Source organism: Danio aesculapii, chromosome 25 (genome assembly GCF_903798145.1).
Source record: "Danio aesculapii chromosome 25, fDanAes4.1, whole genome shotgun sequence".
NCBI classification, from domain to species: Eukaryota; Metazoa; Chordata; class Actinopteri; order Cypriniformes; family Danionidae; genus Danio; species Danio aesculapii.
The window spans coordinates 11566572-11585242 of NC_079459.1; the positions used below are offsets into that span (position 1 = coordinate 11566572).

The 18671-nt window shown below is 38.9% G+C and overlaps 1 protein-coding gene across 1 annotated transcript; it reads left to right on the forward strand.

The window, feature by feature from the left end:
• The first annotated feature begins 2190 nt into the window (after positions 1-2190).
• Positions 2191-14741, forward strand: LOC130219680 (uncharacterized). Its single transcript, XM_056452135.1, has 6 exons — positions 2191-2377; positions 4719-5202; positions 5715-5790; positions 6253-6331; positions 12149-12284; positions 13103-14741. Exons 2-6 carry the CDS (start codon positions 4759-4761, stop codon positions 13511-13513), a joined length of 1146 nt encoding a protein of 381 aa, XP_056308110.1. The 5' UTR covers positions 2191-2377; positions 4719-4758; the 3' UTR covers positions 13514-14741.
• The last annotated feature ends 3930 nt before the right edge of the window (positions 14742-18671 follow it).

Below are 18671 nucleotides of genomic sequence, written 5' to 3' on the forward strand. Positions count from 1 at the left end.
ACATCATAAAAGAACAAAACAGTCCATTCACACAATATTTTGATATTTATAATATTCAATATTTATGATAATTAATTCAGACTCATAGCCTTAACATCAATTGTGATGAAAATTTTTGAAAAGTTTGTGAGGTCTGAAATACTGAGAAGAACAGAGTACGCACTTGATCCCATGCAGTTTGCCTACAGGCCTCATCGGGGAGTAGAGGATGCCACAGTTACTTTGTTGAACCTACTTTTTAAACATTTGGGAAAAAAAAGGTTCCCAGACTTTTGTTTGTCGACTTTTCCTCAGCTTTTAACACAATTCAATCCCCCATTTTAATTAGTAGACTTCTGGAACAGTTTGACCTTCGTAATAACCTGGTGGGCTGGATCCTTAACTTTTTAACAAACCGAACACAAAGTGTTAGAGTGAATGGACGCTTCACTTTATGAGTGTTTTTATGTTTATGTTTTATGTCTTTATGTCCATTTGTTGTTGTTACTATGTGAATTTTTTGTGTGGCACTGTTGTGAGATGAGGACGCGTGACAGCTAACCAAATTTACCTTCGGGTATAAATAAAGTAACCTAACCTATAAAATAGAGCTTCTATTATAATTTATACAATTTTATTTAGCTTCCACTTAGTCATTATACACATAAGATAATGCACAAAAAAAAATCCAGGTTTGTCAAATACCAGCAGAGAATTTTTTCTCTTTCTTTTATTTTTACAAGTGGTCATGGTTTCAGCGAGGAGTACTATGACTCATTGGATCCAGGCATTGATCATTTGTCTGTATTCCAACAAGTATCTCCCTTAGACTTAATTATTTCTGTACGACTATAGTTATGATTAGTCCTTATTGGATCACTCAATTTAACAACTTGCTGTCCACACCATGGCATGAGCATGAAAAGCTCAGTGCAGGGGCGTAGCATCTGGGGGGATGGGGGGATATGTCCCCCTCATTTTTAGAGACAGACCATTTAGAAACAGGTGATTAATAATTATATGAATGTATGATCTCATACAGCTCCCCCGACTTTTAAAATGTCCGCTACGCCCCTGACTCATGCAGACCAGTCAGTGTTTTAAATAACCAAAGTGCACAGCAATATGGGATGGAATAAAGGAACAAAACTTCACCTGCTGTGGGCTTTTAGAGAAGGTGCAATTCTTTGCTCAGTAAATGAACCACTTCAGTATGTTTTTTCTTCTTCCTACTCACCATGGAAACTCCACAAGCTGTGTAAATACAACACAACTGTAAAGTCATCACGTGTGCAACTAACACAAAATAGAGAACGGTGGCCTATGATGGTCAGCCTCATTCATTTAGTTTGGTCAGGGGCACACAAGGATAAGAGGTGTATCCAGTGCAACAGAGAATCACTGCAGCAATGTGCACATTGAATTTCTCTTTAGACACATGTGCTGCTGTCTTGTGGTGCATGCAAATGTTTTGTTTTAATCTAAGTGTCATTGATCAAAATATCTAATATAGCCTATTAACTAATTTATATATAAAATAATCATAAGCAAAACGATTATAAAAAAATTAATAGTCTGAACCCGAAAAAACGTTTTAAAAGTATGTGATGATGTACGTGTGTATCCATGATAAAGTGATACAAGACATTTGTCATTCATTTTCAACATACCTTCTGAAACATTTCTGAGAAATGGCAAATCTGGGATCCTGCTAGAGATTGGGATATTTGCTCCCAATTTGACATCGTCAGATAAGAATCTTCTGAAATGATTATAAATGTGAAAATACATGTATTTTTTTTACCAACTTTTACCCTCTTGTGGGGGCGCGGAAATGACCCTTCTAAAACCCCCAAGAATTCACGCTCCAGCCGTAACACACTCGAATACACATCTTACTTTATAAAACAAACATAACCCTAACATTTTTTTTCTTAACATAACCTTAACATACAAGCTGGAAGTGTGGTTCGCTTGCGTCATCCCATCCGAGCGATGACGTACAAAAATGTATTTAAAAAACTGTATTTAAAAAAAAATTCCCTCGGCGTTGACATTCTGTCCGCCTGTTAGAATCAAACAGATCCGCGTGTCCACGTGTTTTGTAAATTTACATATTGTTTTAATATGTAAGCTTGTCTCTCCTATCAGCAGAAGCTCGCTTTCAACGCAAACTCTATTTGCCAGATTCAGATCTGGACGCACAAATCGGAAAGCTCAGCGTTTTTGTACCGCCCTCACAGACACGTTGCCTTGGGAGAAGTAACACGGGGCCACACAACTGCAGGTCTACATCACTAAAACCACGTACACCTCATCAGATTCTCGATCAAGTTGCCTGTGGATATACTTATTGAAAACAAAGGATAGAGTGACTATTCGTCCTCTCTGGCTTGAGGTAGGATCAACACTCTAAAAACAGTGATCATTTAAAACTATTTATTTGTTTATTAGAAAATGGCGCTGCTAGATTGAGGCGTCCGCCTTTTGTATAAGGACGAAAATTGTGCATCATATTATTTGTTTTAGGATTTAATGATAAACTGAATTCATATTTAACGTCACTAATCTATTTAATGTATCCTATTCGATGGGTGAAATTGTTAATCGCGTCTTTTACAAATAGCTTAGTCCGTAACTTCAATCGTCTACGTTTCGTACTTGTAACGTTATTCACTTTAATATTGAACAAATTCTGTAATACTACCATGATTTCGTCATGGAAGAGTGCATTGAAGTAGTCATAGACAGGGCCCCACCCTTATAATCAGACAGGTAAATGTATTCTCCAGTCGTTTTATTAGTACACATGTTGCTCATAGCAACCGATATTTATTTGCGGGGCGTTCCTCGTCTTGTTGTTCCTACAAATAACGTTAAACTTAATTGTTACGTGCCCGATTTGCTCTCTCCGTTAACAATGATAACCAAATGTAAACGGCGAGTAAATAAACCTTGCAATGTTTTAGAGTTATTTTCTGTTTCCTCAAACTAATAAAGACCTTCTCATTACTTTATCTAACTATTAGCTTTATACAAACTTGATCTGATGTAACGTTGTGCACTGTATAAATATGATATATAGTTCGTTTGCTAACGGCAGTCTTGCTATCTTGCTTGAACATTTAGGTGAAAACAGAAAAAGACTGGTCAGCAATTACATTCATTTGTAAAAGCTGACCTTTGTTACCGTTCTAAAGCCAATTAGTCGCGTGCTTGAGGTAACGTTAGAGCTATTACATAATGCGGCTTTATTGGCAGGGAAGAATTCTTGTTCAGCAGTCCATTTGTTTACAGTGATACCGACCAGCAATAAGCTAATAAACAGGCCCGTACACTTGGGGGGTTTGGTTTGAAAGACTCAACACCCTACTGACAAAGGTCCAGTATTTGTCCCATACATTAGCTCATTTGTCCCTTTTTTGACTGTTGTGCCAGTATAATTTATCAAAATACTCCACCGAAAAGGGCGTTAAGACCTGGTGCAAGTAAAGTTAAATTTCATTGTGTTGTTGTTAAATAGAGAAAACATTTCACAAGTGACTTTTATTCTAAATCTTGGACCTTATTTTAAGCACCAAAGGTGGCCTATATTATAACACTTATATATGATATATGATGTAATGGATGTGTTTTAAAAGTTAGTAGCCTATTTTTTATTTCAATATTCTGAATCTTTTGGTACATCCAAAAGTGTGACCATCTGAAAAGCTAGTCCAGCAAAAAAAAAAAAAAAAAGTCCATAAAATGTCACTAAAACACAGTATTTAAACATCATGACTAAATAGAAAATGAGTCCAATATCTGCAAAAGGTAAAAATATATTTTTTTAGAAAAAAAAAGAACCACCCCTTTCACCAGGCTGGCCATGGGCCTAATAAATAACTAGTAATGTAAATGCGTTATGGCAATCTGATAATCATTTGATTTATAGTATTAAGTCTAATTAAAAATTTGATTTTAGTATCAAGTAATACTTTACATAATTTACTTAACTTTAACGAACACTTTTTTTTAATTCACAGTGTATGGAGTATTTATTTTCTAAGATGCATCATGCACACCTGTTCAGGAGCACAGAGCAGTTGTTTGTGTGAGAGTATGTTTTTAAACATACTCTCGTTAAACATAAGTTAGTACAAATTCAGTTATATGTGTTCCTCAAGGTATGCCAATTATGAGTTGAAAATAACTGATGGAGTAATAAAAGCAGAAAAAATACAGCTAAAGATAAAAGTCTGGAGAAGAAATGGCAATATCAAAAAGAGCTTCTTACTAGGGCCTTTGTTCTGTGGCCACCATGGCTGCAGCATGCAAGTCTGTAGCAAGTCACATTGAAGAAACAAACAGGACTCTGTTTGGGTTTTGTCACCTGCTTTAACACAAAACATTTATGTTTGCCTGCATTTACAAGTGCTTTTTTCTTCAGTTTGATGCAGTCAGAATAAACAATCTGCATTTGCTCTAAAGAGCAAAATTTATGCTAAACAGACTGCAAAGTGTTTAAGCTTAAACTATTTTTTTTGTTAGTAAATAAATGCAGCCTCCTCTTACATACCTGCCACTGCATACAATACAGTGAGAACATTAAATTACCATTAGACAATTTTACACAAACACATGCTTTATTGTGTAATGTTGTTGTTTTGTTTATTATCAACATTTCTAGAAGTAAATTAAACCAAAACTATATATATAGAGAGAGAGAGAGATTACAGAGATTTTTTTTTTTTTTGTAGGTCAGTGATGGTCTGTGCTGGTTAGACCTTGCATCATAAGATGTCAGCTTCAGATTCGGACTATTCCATTGACTGGCTGGCTAGTGACGATGAGGACCATGATAGCGATTTAGAATCAGACTGTACCACAACACAGGGACAAACTACCATACCAAAATTCCCCTCCCCAGGGGTTATCCAGCTGCCCCAGACTTACCAGACACTCTCAACAAGGAATGGAGATAAAGGTGAGGTGATGGACAATAAAAGCTTGAGCTCACAGGGAAGTTTTTCTTCCAGCTGTGATAGTTCTGACTACATCAAGGATGGTGGCTGTTTTCTCCTGGGACAAGAGAATCAAACAAATTACAGAGGGTGCCCTGAGAGCCCTATAGCCAAAAATAGACAGGCACTGAAGAGAACACGGAGTTTCATGGTGCTGGAGCAAAGGGAGAGGCTGCTTACACCTGAACAAATGGAGAAAGACAGACTGTTTGCATGCAAGGTGAGACGTGCCACTTTTTTGGCTCACCAACATGCCAGGAAACAGACATGGTGGTCTGAAAGCCCTTTATCTTCTATATGATCTATCTCCACCCCAGCAGAGTAAATTAAAATATCTAGAAGCAGAACCACTTCCAGGAAGGCCCCTCATCTGTGTTCTTTCTAGGTGAAAAGTGAGTCACACAAAGCCATTTAGATTAGAGAAGAACTCTGTATTTTTCCCTGCCCTGTAGAACTGCAATAATTCTTTATATTTACATAAATGTGTGACAGAGAGGATTATTTGTTTTGTTTTGCATTAGTGTTTTTGACTTAAGAAAATATGAACCAATTAAGGAATGTCTTAACTTAATAATGTTGATATTGTTTGTTAATGGTAAATGGCAAAGTGTATTGTCAACATCCTGAAATGAAAAAAATTGCTATTTGAGAAATGCAAATTGTGCAAAGCTAAAATATTAAGTAGTGGCGCAAAAGAATGAGGAATACTAATTAATTCCCTTTGTTTTGCAGTGTCTGGAGCTGCAGTGTTATATTCACCCACTGTCCTCAATCCTTAATGGTCTCCGCTCAGGCAGATACAGAGAACGTGAGTAATCTTTATATTAGTTCCTATTAGTCTTATATTTTACCGAATCTGACTTTATCCAAAAACTTGCCTAGAAAGATGGTATGAAATCCACATAGTATTTGGTTACATATATTGGCAAGAAAATCCAACTTATCCATCTAGTTGCATTGTGACTATGAGGATGCAGAAAACTTGCTTGATCTTAATGAATGTAAAGCACCACAAGATGTTATTAGCAGTATTGAGTACAAAACAGGTTTTTGGGTAAAACTCCACAAAAAATAAGACGTGCAGAGCTGCTCAAAAGTGCTTGGACTAGTAATGCTAGGACTCTGGTTGACACCAGACTTCCTGGCCACAGAGACAGCAAGTCTATCCTCCCACATGCTTCACAAGAACCCATCTGCCTCGCACAAATAGCACAGCCTGTCCATTGCTTGTAAAATAAAGAGGTTTAGGCATTATCTTTTGCTTTCACAGGCCTCAGCACTTTTCAAGAGAGTGTGGCCATGGACCGCATCCAGAGGATAATGGGGGTCCTGCAAAATCCTTACATGGGGTGAGTTCTCCTCTGTTTCTCTTAACCTCACTCATGGACGGCTTGAGAGTGGGAGGGATTTAGTCCACAAAGCACTTTACTGTGATTTGATCAGATGGATGTTGTTATTTTGCATAATTGTATTCCTCTGTCTACTACTTTCAACCTTGTGGGGAAATCTTGTTTCTGCACCTTAGCATTTGTGCACAGAACTGACAAGTCAGCATTGAATTCCCACATATCATTTGCTAATTAATTTTATGTTGTCTGAACTCCGTTATCTAAGGAAGTTTTGTGAATGCCTTTATTCTAAGGGAAAATTAAATCAAGAAAATGTGAAAACAGTAAGCAGTAAGGGGGTACTGGGTCAATATAGCAGGGTTTCTGAGGGGCCATAAAAAGACTTAAATCTCAAAATCTACATTTTAGGCCTTAAAAAGTCTTAAATTTACTGAAATACTGTGTTGTAGGTCTTAAATCTTTTTTAAACTGGTCTAAAAATTAAAACTTTAATTTCCCTTTGTTCATGTATTGCTACACAATCTGGCCCAAACCCATCACCAACAATCCATTTAAATAAAACTTTTAAATTTTTAAAAAGGTAATTTTTTAATCTATTTATCATAATGCTTTAATTTTTTTTCTTACAATAACATTTGTTTAAAAGTGCTCCATGTATTTATTGCTGAGGACACCCACCTGGACAGATTGTTGTGCATAGATTTATTTTATTATAGTTTTTAAAACATTTGTAAATTTTTTATTTTAAAGAAAATTTATGTTGAAAAAAAGTGTATGGATACAACTATAGCTTGCCTGTATTTATTTATTCATTCATTTTCTTTTCGGCTTCGTCCCTGTATTATTCTGGGGTCGCCAGAGCGGAATGAACCGCCAACTTATCGAGCATATGTTTTACGCAGCGGATGTCCTTCCGGCTACAAACCATTACTGGGACAATTCAGCTTACCCAATTCACCTATACTGTATGTCTTTGGACTTGTGGGGGAAACCGTAGCACACGGAGAAAACCCACGCGAACACAGGGAGAACATGCAAACTCCACACAGAAATGCCAACTGACCCTGCTGAGGCTCAAACCAGCGACCTTCTTGCTGTAAGGCGACAGCACTACCTACTGTGCCACCGCGTCGCCCTGCTTGTATTAACACAATATTTAAAATATTTTGCTAAGAAATATCTAAAATATATATTTTTTATTATTAATATATAATTGTATTATTATATGTATTCAATTCTAAAAAAAAATGCAAATAAAACTCTTTTCCATCTTGGCCATTTGAAAAATTCCTTAGTGTTTAGCCCTTTATGAGTATAAAATTTCTTTAATAATGGTCTTAAAAACGTTCTAAATTTAACTTGATGAAACCTGCAGAAACCCTGTATAGAAGTGTAAAAGTATTTAAATGCAGGTCATTAAAAATTTAATCTGATTGAATGTCCTCCTCTGGCTATATCATGTGAAGTCTGTGATGTCATGTTTAGGAGGAGTCAGTGCTTCTAATGACCTCATAATGGGTCAGACTGGTGCATTGTTTACTTTCTTATAATAGCACCTCACATGCAGCCCAAATCTGTCTAAGCCAATGCCCAAGTCTATATTTACTTGTGAGTGCAAAGTCTTGAGTATCCAGACTGTTGGTGTACTTTGGGATGCATCCAAGAGTGTTAGAGACATTCGAGACAAGATGGCGGCGCGTTCGGTTCGCGAGGCTCAGCGTCTCTCCAGTATCTGCAATTTTGCAGTATTATTCCTGCTCATTTCGGGTCTGTTCGTGCAGAACAGCAGTGCCTTTACATCGTACACCCGACAGGACATCTTGGATATTGGATTGTGCATTCCGGACAGTAAACAAAGACGGGGGAAGCGCGGCGGGCTAAGAGCTAAGCTAAAGCTAACACCACACCGGCTCTCTTTACCCAGCATCTTTCTCGCCAATGTACGGTCACTGGTGAACAAAATGGATGAGATTCGACTGCGCATCAACCACAGCAAAAGATTATGGAACTGTAATGTCATGATTTTCACAGAAACATGGCTAAACAGCGGGATACCAGACAACGCTATCTCGCTAACGGAGCATCAAACATTCCGAGCAGACAGAACAGCGGATGACTCCGGTAAGACCAGAGGCGGAGGATTATGCATTTATATTAACAAAGCTTGGTGCACAAACTCTGTCGTCGTTGGGAGACATTGCTCTGTTAACCTGGAATTTCTAATGGTTAAATGTAGACCGTTTTATCTGCCACGGGAGTTCACCTCCACCATTATAACTGCTGCTTATATCCCTCCCGACGCTGATGCCAAGCTTGCTATGAATGAACTTCATGCAGCCATCAGCAAACAACAGACTGCTCACCCGGAGGCTGCTTTTATTGTTGCGGGGAATTTTAATCACTCAAACTTAAAGACAGTGCTCCCCAAATTCCATCAAAACATTTTCTGCCACACAAGGGGAAACAAAACTTTAGACCAAGTTTACACAAACATGGCTGAAGCATATGCTGTGACCCCCCTCCCCCACTTGGGTCAATCAGATCACCTTTGTTTGTTTCTCACCCCCAAGTACTCACCCATCGTCAACCGTGTGAAGCCATCAGTAAGGACCATCAAAGTGTGGCCAGCGGGGGTGGACTCCACACTCCAGGACAGGTTTGAACACACAGACTGGAGTATGTTTGCAGGCCACATGTGGCTCTCACACAGACATTGACAGTTACACTTCCTCTGTTCTGGAATATATCAACACCACCATAGACAGTGTTACAACCCAGAAACAGATCACCACATACCCAAATCAAAAGCCATGGATGAACAAGGAGGTGCGCCTCCTGCTGAAGGCACGCAACACTGCATTCAGATCAGGGGATGCACAGGCCTACAGCACTTCCAGGGCTAATCTGAAGAGGGGCATCAAAAAGGCCAAGCACTGCTACAAGCTAAAGCTAGAGGAGCACTTTTCCAACTCTGATCCTCGGCGCATGTGGCAGGGTATCCAGGCCATCAGCAACTACAAACCCAGCCAGTCCACCCCCACAGCCACAAATGTCTCCTTCCTGAACGAGCTAAATGACTTTTATGCCCGCTTTGAAAGAGACAATACAGAACCCTACACCAGGAACACTACCTCAACCGACCACTCACCTATCACACTCACCTCCTCAGAAGTCTACACCGCACTGAGTCGGATCAATGTGCGTAAGGCTGCTGGACCAGACGGTATCCCTGGGCGCGTCCTCAAAGCATGTGCAGAACAGCTCACTGGGGTATTCACAGACATTTTCAACCTGTCACTTAACCTAGCAACTGTGCCAACATGCTTTAAAACCACCTCTATTGTGCCAGTGCCCAAACACTCCAGCCCAACATGCCTGAATGACTACCGCCCTGTAGCACTCACACCCATCATCATGAAGTGCTTCGAGCGGTTGGTCCTGGCACATCTGAAAGACTCTCTGCCATCCACACTGGACCCACATCAGTTTGCCTACCGTGGCAACAGGAGCACAGAAGATGCCGTCTCCATAGCACTGCACTCTGTCCTCACACACCTGGACAATAAAAACACTTATGCACGAATGCTGTTTGTTGACTTCAGCTCAGCATTCAACACTGTCATACCCTCTAAGCTAATGATCAAACTTAGAGACCTGGATATCAGACGTGTCTCTCTGCAACTGGGTTATGGACATTCTGACTTAACAGACCTCCGAATGTTAGATCAGGCCACATCTGCTCCACCACCGTCACACTCAACACTGGTGTGTACCACAGGGCTGCGTGCTGAGCCCCTTCCTCTACTCTCTCTTTACCATCGACTGTAGGCCTGTGAACAGATCCAACACCATCATCAAATTTGCAGATGACACCACAGTGATTGGTCTAATCAGCAATAATGATGAGACTGCCTACAGGGAGGAGATACAGCATCTGGCCACTTGGTGCACCGACAATAATCTGCTCCTTAACACCAGCAAGACCAAGGAGCTCATTGTGGACTTCAGGAAGGGACGATCAGGCTCGCATGATCCCATCCACATTAATGGGATGGCCGTTGAGCCTGTCTCATCCTTCAAGTTTCTGGGGACCCACATCTCTAAGGACCTTTCCTGGACCACCAACACCTCCAGCCTGGTCAAGAAGGCTCACCAGCGCCTATTCTTCTTGAGGCAACTTAAGAAGAACCAGCTTTCATCAGCCGTCTTGGTGAACTTCTACCGCTGCACAATAGAAAGCATCCTGACCAACTGCGTCACAGTCTGGTATGGAAGCTGCTCTGTTGCTGAGCGTAAGGCACTGCAGCGGATGGTGAAAACTGCCCAACGCATCACAGGGACTACACTGCCAGCCATAGAGGATATCCAGAAGAAACACTGTCTGCGCCGAGCACGCAGTATTCTTAAGGACACCTCTCACCCTGCTCACAGACTGTTTTCTCTCCTGCCTTCCGGCAGGCGCTTCAGGCTCCCCCGGACAAAAACCAGCAGACTGAGAAACAGCTTTTCCCCAGAGCTGTCTCCCTTTTGAACTCTGCCCCTCACTGACTCTTTTTGCCCCCCCCAATACACCCCCCACACTCCTCTAACTCATACTCCTCACAATCACTGCACTATTTAACATTTGCACATTTAAAGTTTGCACATATTCATTGCACTGATTCATTTACTTGAACTGGACATACCCACAGCACATGGACATTTGTAATTATGTTATCTATCTGCCACTCCTGATTATTAATAGCATCCTGTACATATATTCATTTATTGTAAATCTGTTCATAGCTAATACAACCTGTATATAATGTTGATAGTACATCCATCTGTAAATATCACCATAGTTTTTCTATAACTGCACTTTATAACTTATACCTGTATCCTGCACTTGCTGCTATTGCACTGCTGGTTAGACCTAAACTGCATTTCGTTGCCTTGTACTTGTACATGTGTAATGACAATAAAGTTGAATCTAATCTAATCTAATCTAATCTAGAAGTTAGTAGTACTTTTTATTCCACATTTTCTTAGTCAATATGTTTACGTTACAATAGTCCCCCCTCCCTCATTTTAAAAATAAAGTAATTTTCAAAGTATGGTAAAAATCTGTGCTCCATGGCATAGAACATGCCTGAAGTGGATATCCGGTTCCTAGAAACATAGAGAAGGTTTTTAGTGGGGTTTTTAATTTGGGGTTTCTGACTGAACCACTTAGTCAAGCCATTACCAAGCTGAAGCTTGGAACCTGTGCTTGTTCGTTTTTCATTAATTTCGCTATTCTAGCTAGAAAGTGCCTTAATTCTAATGCACATCAGAAATAAATACATGTCAGTGATCCCTTTAATGGCAGTAGACGCTTATATTTAGAATACCAAGAAGGGTGCTGTAGCAGATACTATGGTCATGTGTTTTGCACTAATCCCCATTAACCATCTGTTGGGGGCTGGTGCGAGTCAATGGGCACCATGTGTGTGTGTCTGCATCACTGCTCCTTAGTGCAACTATTTATTTTCTCTGTGACGTGAGCACCAGTGCCACGCTACAGGATTATGTCTATAATTAGAGGCAAGGAAAATGGTTGCACTCTATGCCATGTATGTGTACAAATGTATGAATCAACACCAGAACTGTACTCATTTTGAAAAATGGATTTTGTGTCCAAATGCATGTTTTGTGTACAAATGATTGTTTATTTGTGGTTGTTTTCTTTGAATTTGCCTGACACAAAATGAGGTTACAAAACATTGGTCTCTCATTTTTAGTCATGTCAGACTCATCTAAATCAATATGCTTAAGAATTGTGTTTCCTGTGCCTTACAGAGAGAGATATGTCAGTATCATTCTGAAAATGGAGGAAATGTTGAAAAGTTGGTTCCCTAATATAAAACCTCAACGAAATGACCAAGCCAATACTGCAGTGCTGATGGAGGAGACAACACCATGTAAGAAATCCAAGGTAAATCTCTCCCCATTCAGAGCTGTATTCGACTAAAAACTCCTCAAAGAAGGAGCAGCTACAACTATAATAAATGGACTAACAATAAACCTGTAAGTATTTTTATTTGTTAAAATCGATCTATTGTATGCATAGTGTCTAGCGTTAATATGTTGTAGCAAGGACGCAAACATTGGGAAATGCTGTAAGGCACTGTTAAAAATGTTCTACAAATTCACATTTATTTGTCAAACCCCTCAAACACCCACAATCTTCACCATCGCTGCATTGTCTCTCTATGTGTCGCTTTCCCTGCAATCTACTTCTCAAATAAACTCACAAAAGATATGTGAACGTTTCATATTACTTACAAATGCTTATTCTGAATATGCTTGCTGACAAATCAGAGCCTATTGAGGGGGGGCCTTTTGGAGGAACTAGGAAATATGACAGTCGTTTTCATGTTAGCTGAGTAGCAGTATATAATGAAAGTAAGATATATATAATTTTTTTTTACAAATGAAGCATGAGCACACATTGCTTTGCATCTTATAAACACAACCAAGCCTTAAAATGTACTTTGGACCACCCCTTTAAAGTTTTTAATCCTTGTTATACCCTTTGCAAAAGAGGGTTGTTTTGGATAAAATTGTCTGCTAAAAAATACATGTAAAGTGTAAGTCTCTTATAGTAATAGTCTCTGATCAATGGAATTATGTAAAGTTATTTTTCTAACATGTGGCATAATACATGTGTATGTGTATACAAATCCTTTGGAATGATTGCCTCTGAATGCATTTTAAATATTTCCTTATTATTTCTCTTTCAATACATTTCAGTTGTCTCCAGCTACATCACCCCTGCTCACTGGAATTGCAAACCCTGCAACCACAAGTGCCCTTTCTATGGGTAACAAGGCAGTGAGAGTCTGCCATCTCACTCCCCCTGGGCCCTACTCTACAACCAACCTAAAATGGCTTCACACATCTCCTATAAGCTCCCCAACTGCTAAACAGGCTCAGGGGACTGTTCAGAACTGTCTAACAGCCCACAAGGACAGGGACATGACACAAGACAATTCTGTGTCCTCCAGCACAGACCACCTGTGTAAGACCAAGTCTGCTGCCAGTCAACACCCTCCAGCCAAGATCAATGCACCATGCCTTGAGAGACTTCTTAAATCCACAGAAAGTATCATTACCCAGAAAGGCGCAATGAGTTTAGGTGACATGGCCAGTGCATGGTCTTAGTGCTGTGTGAGGGCTCTGGGAGCTCAGACCCTAGCTAGAGCATGACTGCCCCCAGCTGGTCTAGAATCATCCAACTACAGCTAAGTTGCTGCCTCCATTCTAGCTTTGGGAAGCAGTGCAGAATGCAGCAGATGGAGAGCATAGCTCTTCAAAACAGTGAAACAGTGTGAGTGAGAGTGTGATCTTTGTTTGTCTGATGTGTACGTCAGCATTTATCCCCTTCTGTTAGACTGCAGAGTGAGTTGTAGTTGTTTATGTGTCTGCGCATGTGTTGGGACAGGAGGTGTAGGAAGGTTTTGTGACCTCGTCTCCCCTTCATACTTTTTCAGATGGTTTTCTCTTGAAGCAAAGAATGAGGAAAATTCTCCTCTGGAGGCTGGTGTATGTAAAAACAAATCTCTAGGGAAAAAAGTAAAGCAGCCTTTTTCTTCAGAAAGGGAAGAGAGAAAGGAGGGATATTTTTCTGGGAACACTTCAGATATTCCAGTGTGTTAGTAGTCTCTATTGTAGATGTGGTTAAATGTGAATTTATTGCTTTAGTTTGCTTTTTAAATCCACTCTATAGAGTTGATTTGATGTGACTGTTACTTCATAGGTTTAAAATTCTAGCTATGTTTTTGGTACAACAGTTCTACCTCAGTCTGACACAGTGCCCACCATGATGTATGGATACTGTATGAACGTACATGCACACAAGTAGACACAGAGTAATGAAATGACTCAAAGTGCATAATTTCAGTAAGTAAAACTTGCTTGTCATCTCAAAGAAATATTGGAGGCTCACCTTACAAGATAAAGCTCCAGAGGCTTGACTGGTGCCATTATAAAGATTGTGATCTGCATTTTTTAAAGCCTCCCAGTTTAAGGGCATATAGTGCCTGTCAATTCGATGTCAAACTGTGCCTCATCACTGGTTTTTGAAGGGAGAGCTTAAACCATCCAGAAATCCTGATGCCTCTAAATGATGTACAAAAATAAAATCAGGAACCTTTAAAACTCCTGCCATTTATTTTCTTCTCTTAAGTTAAATTATTTGAAACTCTTGCCAACTGCTTTCTGTGGTCATGTGAGACAAAGACATTTTGGTTTCCCACAGACCTGGATGATATCTATGAGGGAAAAGGAAGTAACTGTGTACATATTTGAAAAAGTAGTTAATTGACCCTTGCAAAGTGGCCTTTGTAGTGTAATATTTTATACTATCAAAATAAATGTGATTATATTTGTTTCTTGTATGTTGCCTTAACATTGCTGATATCACATTGCTGGGTGTGTTAAATGCAGAATGTTTGGTGTGTACACACACACATGTATATAAGTATATGTGTGTATTTATTAGGGGTGTCAAAATTAATTGTTTCTTCTGTGCACCGCGATGCAGACGTGGACAATTCGGTATCGGTTCAGTTATAATAATAACCGGTTATTATGTACTGATGTCATTTATCTCATATGCGATATGTCTCTGTAGCTTACTATGGCAAGGGAGGTGAGCGTGAGTATTTATACCGCTCCAACTACTTAAAAACACAAAAACTGCACAATTTCACTGCGGGTGTGTTGGCTGGACAGTCTTTCAGTGACACTTGCAGAAGAAGCCCCTGTTTCACTGTGATTGAGAGAATGAAAGTACTCCATTTCTCCGTCTTTCTCTCTCTCTCTCTCTCTCTCTCTCTCTCTCTTTCTCTCTCACTCATCTGTGAAGAGCGCCAGCCTGTAGAGCCAATCCCAACCATTTCAGTTGAGCGCATCAATCAAAGGGGTGTAAGAAAGGACTTTCTAAGGATCAGAAAGCGAGCGGGATATTTATATTTGTTTATTTGCTATAAATGCTCATGTTGTTTATAGGCACAGTTTATATATCTGACTGTTTGTATTAAAGGACAAAATTGTATTACATTAGATATAGATATAAATACAGGTCCTTCTAAAAAAATTTGCATATTGTGATAAAGTTAATCATTTTCTGTAATGTACTGATAAACATTAGACTTTCATATATTTTAGATTCATTACACACAACTGAAGTTGTTTCAAGCCTTTTTTGTTTTAATATTGATGATTTTGGCATACAGCTCATGAAAACCCAAAATCTCAAAAAATTAGCATATCATGAAAAGGTTCTCTAAACGAGCTATTAACCTAATTATCTGAATCAACTAATTAACTCTAAACACCTGCAAAACATTCCTGAGGCTTTTAAAAAAATCCCAGCCTGGTTCATTACTCAACTTCAATCATGGGAAAGACTACCGACCTGACTGCTGTCCAGAAGGCCATCATTGACACCCTCAAGCAAGAGGGTAAGACACAGAAAGAAATTTAGGCCGTTCCCAGAGAAATAGGCTGTTCCCAGAGTGCTGTATCAAGGCACCTCAGTGGGAAGTCTGTGGGAAGGAAAAAGTGTGGCAGAAAACGCTGCACAACGAGAAGAGGTGACCTGACCCTGAGAAAGCTTGTGGAGAGGGACCGATTCCAGACCTTGGGGGACCTGCGGAAGCAGTGGACTGAGTCTGGAGTAGAAACGTCCAGAGCCATCGAAGGAAATGGGCTACAGGTGCCGCATTCAGTGGCAGAAGTGCCTAACTTGGGCTACAGAGAAGCAGCACTGGACTGTTGCTCAGTGGTCCAAAGTACTTTTTTTCGGACGAAAGTTACTTTTGCATGTCATTGAGAAATCAAGGCGCCAGAGTCAGGAGGAAGACTGGGTAGAGGGAAATGCCAAAATGCCTGAAGTCCAGTGTCAAGTACCCACAGTCAGTGATGGTCTGGGATGCCATGTCAGCTGCTGGTGTTGGTCCACTGTGTTTTATCAAGGGCAGGGTCAATGCAGATAGCTATCAGGAGATTTTGGAGCACTTCATGCTTCCATCTGCTGAAAAGCTTTATGGAGATGAAGATTTCCTTTTTCAGCACTACCTGGCATTAGACAGTGCTCACCGTGCCAAAACCACTGGTAAATGGTTTATTGACCATGGTATTACTGTGCTCAAATGGCCTGTCAACTCTCCTGACCTGAACCCCATAGAAAATCTGTGGGATATTGGGAAGAGAAGTTGAGAGACGCAAGACCTAACACTCTGGATGGGCTTAAGGCCGCTATCGAAGCATCCTGGGCCTCCATAACACCTCAGCAGTGCCACAGGCTGATTGCCTCAATGCCACGCCACATTGAAGCAGTCATTTCTGCAAAAGGATTCCCGACCAAGTATTGAGTGCATAACTAAACATAATTATTTGAAGGTTAATTTTTTTTTTTTTTTTTTTTTTTTTTTTTTTTTTTTTTTTTTTTTTTTTTTTTTTTTTTTTGTATTTAAAAACACTTTTTTTCTTTTATTGGTCGGATGAAATATGCAAATTTTGGGTTTTCATGAGCTGTATGCCAAAATCATCAATATTAAAACAATAAAAGGCTTGAAACTACTTCAGTTGTGTGTAATGAATCTAAAATATATGAAAGTCTAATGTTTATAAGTACATTACAGAAAATAATGAATTTTATCACAATATGCAAATTTTTTTGAGAAGGACCTGTATATCTATATATTTTAATACAAGAATTGCTGTTCTGTGAAGAAAATATAAAACTGTGTATGGAAAGCATCGTCGATGCACCGAGATATCGAATTGAACCAAATCGATGGCATGAAAATTGGAACCGAACCGTGAGACCAGTGTAGGTTCACACCTCTAGTATATATACAGTTGAAGTCAGAATTATTAGCCCCGTTTATTTTTTCCCTCAATTTATGTTTAATGGAAAAAAGATTTTTTTTAAACTCATTTCTAAACAATAGTTTTAATAACTCATTTCTAATAATTGATTTATTTTATCTTTGCCATGATGACGGCACATATTTTACTAGATATTTTTCAAGACACTTCTATACAGCCTAAAGTGACATTTAAAGACTTAACTAGGTTAACTAGGCAGGTTAGGTTAATTAGAAAAGTTACTGTATAATGATGGTTTGTTCTATAAACTATTGGGAAAAAAATAGCTTAAAGAGGTTAATAATTTTTTACCTTAAAATGGTTCATAAAAAATTTGAAACTGCTTTTATTCTAGCTGAAAAAACAAATCAAAAAAGACTTTCTCCAGAAGAAAAAATATCAGACATTCTGTGAAACTTTCGTTGCTCTGTTAAACATAATTTGGGAAATATTTAAAAAAGAAAAAAAAAAATCAAAGGGGGGTATTAATTCTGTCTTCAAGTGTGTGTATGTGTGTGTGTAAATGTGTGTATGTGTGTGTGTGTGTATATATATATATATATATATATAATAAGGGAAGCTCAATTAATTTTAATCGTTTTTAATGGTATCATTAAAAGGTGCTGTAAGTGATTGTCTTTAGAACAATTTTAATTGTGCTGGTTAACACATTCCAATAGTAATGTTTAAAGAAAATGATCTAAATGTGTTTATATGTATATTTATATTTTGAGTAAGGCGTAACTAAAAAATGTTCATCCAATGTTCATCCCACCTGCAGCCTGAGAGCAGATCACTGCTCTGTGTACTGACGGCAAATGATTTAGCACCGGGAATGTGAAGGTATTTCATTTGTACAGTCAAAGCGATATGCTTCTCCTTTATTTTAACAATTTAATTTGATTGTTTATTATTTTCTTGTTCACAATCACAGATATTTTAAGTGACAGTTTTGGAACTTGTCTGAGTTTATTATGTCTGAGAGATTACTGCAAATTCACTACACATCTATATTGATATACTGTATTCAAACAGCAATAAATTTAGTTAAATTGACATGCTTACATAAAGCGTAGTGCAAATATAAATACCCCTTTATTAACCATGGGCTGTTAAACAGAAATGGTAGAACGTGATGATGTCAGTAATATGCAAATTGACGTATGACGTAATCTAGCGACTTTTCCGGCAGAGTTTAGCGCCTTTTCATTAAAATTAGTTGGCAACAGTGATTTATACAACAGCACCTCTATTCGCGCAGATTCACTGATGCACATTCATGTGGGCGGTGGACACGAGTGACAATGGTAAAAACAAATGCTGAATCAAAACTTTAAAATCCTGAATGAATATTGGAGTTACTTTTGCACTCTGGGGGAAGGATGACATCATAGCTGACGTGTTTCTTTTAGACAGTTAATGTTATGTTTTAAAAGTATTTTAG